We start from the raw sequence: 8,482 nt of genomic DNA on the forward strand, positions 1-8,482 counted from the left end.
CTAGTGCAAAAACTGAGCAGAACAAACCAACTCCATCAAATCCATCTCTCTCTTTGACTCTGAAAAGTCTTGACCCCCCAGCTGCAAGTCCAGGTTCTGGTTTTGAATCCCATAATTACAGCAAAGTGTTGAGCTGGCAGCAGTTCCATTTAGCAAGTGAGATAGATAGGGATCAGAATCAAGGTAGTTGATGGAAGTTGGAGCCATATAATTTCTAGGGACCATGACACTCTCATTCACGTACATGTTACGTGAGTTTGGCTTAGGGTTGAAATATTGGGCATACCCAAAGTCAGTGGCATCATCAGTGAGCATCTGATCAAAGTTATTAGTGGAGTGGTAATTAACAGACTCAACAACATTCACAAGTGGTTGTTGCTGAACCTGATTATCCTTGAAAAGTTGTTGCATAAAAAGTATCTCATCATCATATGATTCAGCAGCTATTAGGGATGATGATGAGGAATTTTCATGCTGAGATAACACAAAGTGCTGTGTTTGATCAGATGTTGAAGGCTCCAGCTCAGGGGGAGTGGTGTTAGTTTGAGTGATCTTGGTTCTGATGTAGTCTTGAAGAATAGTGGAGTGTGGCTTTCCATTGGAGTTTGCGGCGGTCCTTTTGTTCTTTCTCCTTGAATTCAGCCTCCTTTTTGTGGCGTTCCAGTGGTTTTTTATGGCGTTCTCTGTCCTTCCTGGAATGCTCTTTGCAATGTCTGCCCAACGGTTTCCAAGCTTGGCATGGGTTTCTACTAGTATCTTCTCTTCTTCTTCACTCCAACCATCTTTCTGCAACATGTTTACCAGCCAAGAAAAAATATTTTACATTATAACTGACTTTTTTCCATGCAAATATAATTCCTACAAATCCATGACATAAGAAAAGGAAAATTAAAGTGTAATTTTTCAAAACTAGATTTTCCATAGAACTGGAAAAAATGGTCATAGATTATAACCTTAAATAATAAATTAACACAAAATATTATCAAATCAAGTTTAACTAAATTATAAATAAAAAATTACAAAATATAATTTGGGTTAGCTTGACAAATTAAATTTTTTGCATATATAAACCTGACAATTACCAGAGCAAAGTTTAAGGAGGATAATTTATAAGAAATTAGGGAAGAAAGGTATATTTGAATGATAAAATAGAAAACATGTGATTGATTATTGCGGAAGTGTCTCTTTGACTCACTAAACTTGCACATACCAATAATACTTCAGAAGATATAGAGAGTAAATATAGAAAGAATGACGAATCTGGGCAGATAACACATATAGATCCGACCTAAATCTAGATGCTCAATAATTATGCAAAATTTGACTCTTTGAATAATCTTGAAAATGTTTGTTAAACCTTAATTAGGTACAACATTTTTATTTATCTTAGACTTTGCAGAGAAATTAAAACAACCAAATTGATCATACAAATAGCTCTAGCTAGGGTTTTTACTCTGAGTACATATATCAAATATAAACAAAAATGACAATCAAAGATTATGCGAGAAATTAACCAACCTTTATGTCAGGCCGCAGATGATTATGCCATCTCTCTCGACACTGCTTCCCAGCCCTTCCCTCCAACTTCTCAGCAATTTGAGACCATTTTCTTACACCATGTTGCTTCACCAACTTCAGCAGTTTCCTTTGGTTAAGAAAAAAAAAAAATTCAATGATCACCTTAAAATGTATAAGAATGAAAATAAAGTATATATTTACACACAAAAAAGTGATGTTAACCTGTCTTCTTCATCAGTCCACTGTCCTTTGATCAAAGCCACAGAAGACCCTTTCTTAGGCCTTCTTCCCACACCTTTGGAATTCTTCCCCAAAACTTGCACATTTTCTTTCAATGTGGGGATTTGCTGTGTCCAATTCATGGCCTCTTCATTTACCAATAGCTTATCAATAAAGCTTACTTCTTGAGGGTAAGGCCACATAAATCTATAGGTTGAAAACTCATCATCCAAATTAGCAATTGCAGTATGGTTGTTGTTTGCAATGTTCTGTGATTGTTGCTTTGGAGTGAAGTGGCTGTTTTGGCCCCACAAGAACCTGTCTATGGCGGTCAAAGGAGGACCTGAACGATGCATGGAAGAAGGACTGGCAGTCCCACCACCACGACCTCCGATGGATTTCATGAAAGGTGATTGATGGAGACTGAGATCAAAAAAGGGAAAGGAGTACTTGCTCTTCTTAGTTTGGGTATTTTAGTGAGGAAAAAATTATGGATAATATTGAAGCGTATTCCAAGTCTTGTAATGAGACAAATGGATTAGCAGCCATTGATTATGCACTATATTAAACGGCTAAGAATGAATTTTGTTTTGTAACTCCTGAAATTCCTTTTAGTCTAAATGTAAAGAGCTGGGAGGAATCAGTGGGTGCTATTAAACCCCCCATATTATTTTATTTCAATTGTTAATCTACTTTTGAATTTTCTGTAAATTATGTTATTAAATATTTAATTGTTATGTTTAAATAATATTGAAATATTACTTAATAATCATAATGGACTCGTGAATGGCCATATATTGACATAAATTTGAGTTAATTTTCATTTGTATGTCATAACTATATATTTAAAATCATTAATGGCTATAGAATTCTCTTTTACACGGAATCTCATTTTCACAAGATAGATATGGTGATCCATTTGGCTGGTTATGCTGATCCTTGTTTGTTGTTGGAAGCAATAGTGTCCCAATATATGTGTTGTGTTGGTGTATTTTCATTTTGACACAAATTTCATGTGTAGGCCTTGTAACTTGTTCTCCACATATATAAATATAGGTAAAATTTGGGTTAAATCACCTTAGTTCTAACTAGAACAATAATATTTAAAATAATCAATAAAATATGATATTTCTACCTCAATTAGACAACCCGTAACTTATTTGGGTATGTCTTGTGCTTAATATTTCGTTTCTCTGCTAGGAAAAATGCTTTTACACACTTTGTTTTCCTCTTAGGAGAGACAATTGTGCCGCAAATTTCAAGCCTCTGAACTCTTCTTCACCAACATTGTGTGGGTAGAAGAGACTGATCATGTCTTTTTCTATTATCCATTTATCCGCTATGATGTATTGCCTTCTTAACCTATTTCTTATGAATTAATGAAATTATTTAACTGGTCCCCAAAAGATAGCTCAAGTAGTAAGAGCTAGGGACATAAGAGTTGGTTGAGATAAACGGTGAAGGATACAGGGTTCGAATCCTGAGGAATAATTTACTAACATTACTAACAACTAACATTTGCCTATAAAAAAAATGAAATTATCTAACCGAAAACGGCTAAATAAATGACATAAAAGTAAAGGCTGAAAGCTGAATAAATAAAGTGATGAAAAGTAAATGACAAAAATTTGTATTTTTGATTGATGAATTGATTGTGTTTTTGTACAAATGACCACTAACCCATTTCCTTAACCCTACACAAGCCACTTATAAATTATGGGGTATTCGTGTTTTTTCACTCCTAGTTGGACCCCGGAAGATTATCTTGACCAAATTTTCCTTGTATTCACTGACTCCCAATGAGCAACTATTGTCCACTCCCTATTTTCAAGTGATGGAGCTATGCTATTTCCACATAATTAAACCTAGATTATGAGTATATTTAGGAAAATATCTTCCCTTATGTACAGGACCGTGTAAGTCATAAGGCTAATTAAGCACATGCCTAAGGCCTCAATTTTTTTTTTTACTATCTATAGGCCCCAAAATTTTTTAACAATAACCAGAGGAAAAAGTGAAAAATTACTCTACACTAGTTTACATGGTCAACTATTTATTAGGAAAAAAATATAAAAACAAATAAAACAATAAAATTTAAGGGAATATGGGTCTTGTCGAAACCAGGGTTGCGACGAACGATGCTAAAATATTTAGAATTCAGAAGAGTCGCCACCAACAATTTTAAAGCGGGAAAACGTCAGAAAACTCGTAGGAATATGGTCTTCGCAAACGGAGTTGGATCCAGAAGTCGATTACGCATAGGGAAAGTACTACCACCCTAAGACGTTCGTTTATAAACAGTTAACTCTAATTAAATGTGTAAAATATATTAGCTTTTTAAATACTTATTTCATTGCAAGAAAATATTTTTTTGTTTTATTATATATCATAATAATTGAATTTAATTAGGAAAGGGAAAAAAGATTATTAATAAATTTGGCTTGACAAGTCTTAGAGACTTACGCCTGTGCAATGGGGTCTTCAAAGCCACGTAATTCTTAGGGCTTAAATAAATTTTAAATTTGGGGTGTCTGATGGGAATCGCGTCCCGGCCTACGTATTCTCTTTAGAGAGACATCAAGACAACGTAATTCTGAGGGAAAACTTGAGAAAACTTGGTTTGAAAGGACTGGAGAAAGTTTGAAGAAGCTTGATTACGAAAGACTTGAAAAAGCATGAGCTTTACTAGGAAATTTTGAAAAAGCTAATTACGAATGGCTTGAAGAAGTCGGAGCTTGACCACAAAAGCTTGAAGAAGCTTGATCATGAAAGACTTGTAGGAGCAAGAGTTTGATTTTGTGATAATGATATTTCTTAAAGAAGGTTTTTTATTTAATGTATATGTATGATCATGAAGTATTTTATTTATTTTGGAGTTGTATATTGTCTTGAAATTTGAGATCTTTACAAAATATTCCTCTGCCATTTTACCTTAGAATTTCACTCGTTGCCACTTGATTTTTTGTGATTAAAATCGTATCTTAGACAGTTGTCATATTATGAAGATATTTTATCTATTTAATTTTTATTTTGATTATGAATGATTGAATCAAAGTAATTCAAATTACTTTTGTTTTATTAGTATCCTAATTGTTTTATGATCTCGAAATCTAATCTAACCAAATGAAGAAAAAGGCCCTAGTAATAACTTCTAAGATTAGCAGAGCCAGTATTCCTTGTTTCTATATTTGTTATTTCATTTTTATTTTATTTTTCTTAATTAAATAAAACTTGAAGGGAAATAGACGTCGTCTAATTACGACCAAACATGGCATAGAAGAACAGAAGGAATAGAGAAAACAGAGGTGATAAAAGATGGAAGAAAACGATAGAGAGAAATCAAGAATGAGAAAGACAAAAGCGAATTCGATCCCGCAGTAGCCTCGGCGGCGTAACTGCAACGTTGAGTTGAGGAGGAGGAGGAGGGATAAGGTTAAAGTTTCAACTTCTTTCATAACGTCTAACACTTTTAGTAATGGAGCATAAACCAAGTATTTAAAATTACTATGTCATTCATTTCCGAACATATTATATTACCAAAGTAGACATGCAAGTTTAACAGAGAAGGCAAATGTAATTAGATCAATATATTGAAGCATAACAGCATGACAAACGCATACGAAAGTTTATAAGTTCACAAATTCAATATGTGAAGCAAGAAGACTTACCCTGAAAGACGCATAGATAAACCGTTGTTTTTAGATGGTTGCTTCTGCTCTTTCTGTTCTCCTATTTGATGGAATTCACTCTCACACTCGATGTAACTTAGTTTTAGAGTTGTGGTTTAAAGATGGAACCACAACTCATGTGATCATGTTGTTTTTTTCCCCTCTAACCATCTACCTAGGGTTTTGGTGCCTCTAGGCAGCCTCCCTAAATTTTATTCATCATATATTTTATTCATCCTTTCCTAAATTAAATAATATTATCTAATTATTCCTTGGAATCATTCTCCAGTTATTCTTGTAAAAAATAAAATGATTGACTAAGAAAATCTTCTAATTAATTTTGTATCATTTTATTTTATTTTAATTTTTATTTTCCGAATTATTTAATCAATTATTATTATAATTTATAAATTATTTAATTATTATTATTATTGTAATTTTGAGTGTTAATTTTTTATATTTTAGATATATAAGATATATTAAATTAAATGAATAGTATTAAAGTAGAACAAAATTAGTTGTTCACAATCTTATCACTTATTTAAAAAATTATAGGAAAAATAAATTTACATTGCCTTTAGAATCCACACAAAAATAGACATCGAAATAGATATAAAACCAAAATTTAGCGAAAAATGTAAAATTCATAGACAACCTCATTTTGATGAAAATATTAGTAGTGAGATCACACGTTTATTTGAAGAATCTTTCTGTATTGAGTATTTTTCTACATATTAGATAAATCAACTAATTTTATTGAGACACGACAAGCTAGAAGATTAATATAAAAATTAAAAATTTATATAATATATTAAGCATCTTTAAGTCCGTAAATAATTTTTCTTAAACCCCCAAATGTTTATACACGGTATTTGTCCATTATCCTTTCATATGCAATATTTTCCTTCAGCTCGAATACCTTTCCCCAACGACTAGCTACTTGCTTCCGCTAAACGTTATAAAACTAGTGAGATAATTAAAGTTGATACAACTTCATAAAATTTCGAGATAGAATGATACTCACTAGTCACTACACTATATAAGACTGGGTAACTGGGTTGATGTAAAGCTGATGCGAATTGTTTAAATAAGGTTTTAAAATATAAATAATATATAATGAATTGAGTTGAATTAAATTTTTATTTGTATGAAATAATTGCAATCATATATATCATGAATGTCTCAAATCAACCGTAATGAAAGTTGTCATTTTTTTCACACATATTAAAAAGAAGTAAGTCCCTTGGGACTGGAATATAGAAGTAATTAATGGCCTTGGCAGCCACCTGACCAAGTAAAAAGTTGGAAAAAAATGTTAAGATATTCATAAAATGTACATAAATATATTGTTGCTATTTAAGTAGACAAACATTATTGTTTTACCTTGCGTATCACAAATAGTTTCCTCTAGATGTCAAAGATTACTATTGATTTCCCTATTCAGTTCAAAAGAATCACAACTTTCACCTTAATTCATAGCATTAATGTCATCTAATGAAAGAATTAGGTCAGGTATGTGTGATGAGGGTGCAGGTGTCACTGGATGTGCCCTCTGGCTGGATCCATAAATGAAATCGACGGAATGAATTAGCATAGGGTAGGTGTCAAAACTGGCGAGGGTGCGCACTGATCGCTGAAGAAGATAATTTGCATGAGCCTTCCCGCGAGCAGGTTGCAACCATATGATAGTCGTGTGATGACACATGTGCTTAATTTTTAACAAGTTATGCATAACCTAAATTTTTCTAATTTTATAAAAGACTATTTTTTCTTAACTTTTAACTTTGATATATACAACACTTATAAATTTAATTAATGAGGAGGGCTCCATTTACTCCAGAAGTAACTCTTTAAATTTACTCCTCATCCTAGCCTTTCATTTTAGTAAAATTTAACGGTTGTGATTAACATCTAATTAAGCCTCACGTGATTTTCATTTTATTCCTATTCTGAAATTCATTACCCTAATTTGATCACAAAAGGCTTTATGCTGCACAGATCTCTGAAGGTATGAAAAACGATAAAAGAGGGGGGGGGGGGTTTGAATAGCGTTTTCAGAATAAAACTTCCCACTTAAGATTTTAACAAATCTTTCGAAACACAAGTAAAGTGCTTAAGATAAGAGATGAGAAAAGCACACAAGGATTTTATCCTGGTTCACTTGATGAATCACTCAAGCTAGTCCAGTCCACCCGTGAAGGTGATTTCTTCCTTCTTAGAATGAAGACAATTCACTAATCAGAGATTTGTTATAACTGCACTTGAAACCTACAAGTAAATAACAATACACTGACTTATCTCACACTAAGATTCACTCTCTTAGTCTTCTCGAGGATCCGATCAACCTTGATCTCCTAAAGGTAAAAATAAACAACTGTTTAAAAAAATATTGTTTACAATGAGATTGCTTCTGAAAAGCTTTTAGTAAACACAATGAATTCGATGAAGAAAGATTGCTAAGAAGATTTGAATATTGCTTGCGCGTATAAGTTTCATCGACAGCATCTTTCAGTCTTCAGCCTCTATATATACTCCAAGGATTAGGGTTTGAACATTGCATGAAAATGCTACCATTGGAGGGCAGATATGGGATTTTCAGCTTCTGCTGTGGCTGAGAATGTTAGGTTAGGTCGTCAGGATAGTACACTACTTTTGTACTTTGGATAGTGACGTGACCTTTAACCTTGTTGACTTCTGATCAGAGGAATGCTTCGTGTTGGAACTTGTGAAGCTTGTTGATCAGAGTCAGAGGGAAGCATGGATCCTCTGACCGTTGTAGCTTCTGATTCTGAACTCAGAGGAGAAGTACTTGGTCTTCAGAGCCAGTTTGCTTCTGGACTTCAAAGACTTCACTTTTCAGCTTCTGGATCTTCAGAGTCTTCTAAACTATCAGAGCTTCTGAGCCTTCAGAGTGTCTGGGTTATCAGAATGTCTGGATCTTCAGAACTTCAAGTGAGCTGAGTCCACATCAGAGCTTGACTATCTTCAGATCTTCTAAAGCTTTTCTACTGTTTAGTTTGAACATAGAGATTGCGAAAGCGTTGCTAGGGTCACTCTTTAAGCTAAGTGCTTCTGAT

The 8,482-nt window shown here is 33.3% G+C and overlaps 1 protein-coding gene across 1 annotated transcript; it reads right to left on the reverse strand.

Moving 5' to 3' along the window:
• Positions 1 to 2,141, reverse strand: LOC130725158 (transcription factor MYB119-like). The gene is made up of 3 exons (XM_057576410.1): positions 1,741 to 2,141; positions 1,519 to 1,645; positions 1 to 786 (listed from the first exon to the last, which is right to left on the reverse strand). The coding sequence occupies exons 1-3, from the start codon at positions 2,139 to 2,141 to the stop codon at positions 1 to 3; spliced, it is 1,314 nt and encodes a 437-aa protein (XP_057432393.1).
• Between the last annotated feature and the right edge of the window lie 6,341 nt (positions 2,142 to 8,482).

Source organism: Lotus japonicus, chromosome 6 (genome assembly GCF_012489685.1).
Source record: "Lotus japonicus ecotype B-129 chromosome 6, LjGifu_v1.2".
NCBI classification, from domain to species: domain Eukaryota; kingdom Viridiplantae; phylum Streptophyta; class Magnoliopsida; order Fabales; family Fabaceae; genus Lotus; species Lotus japonicus.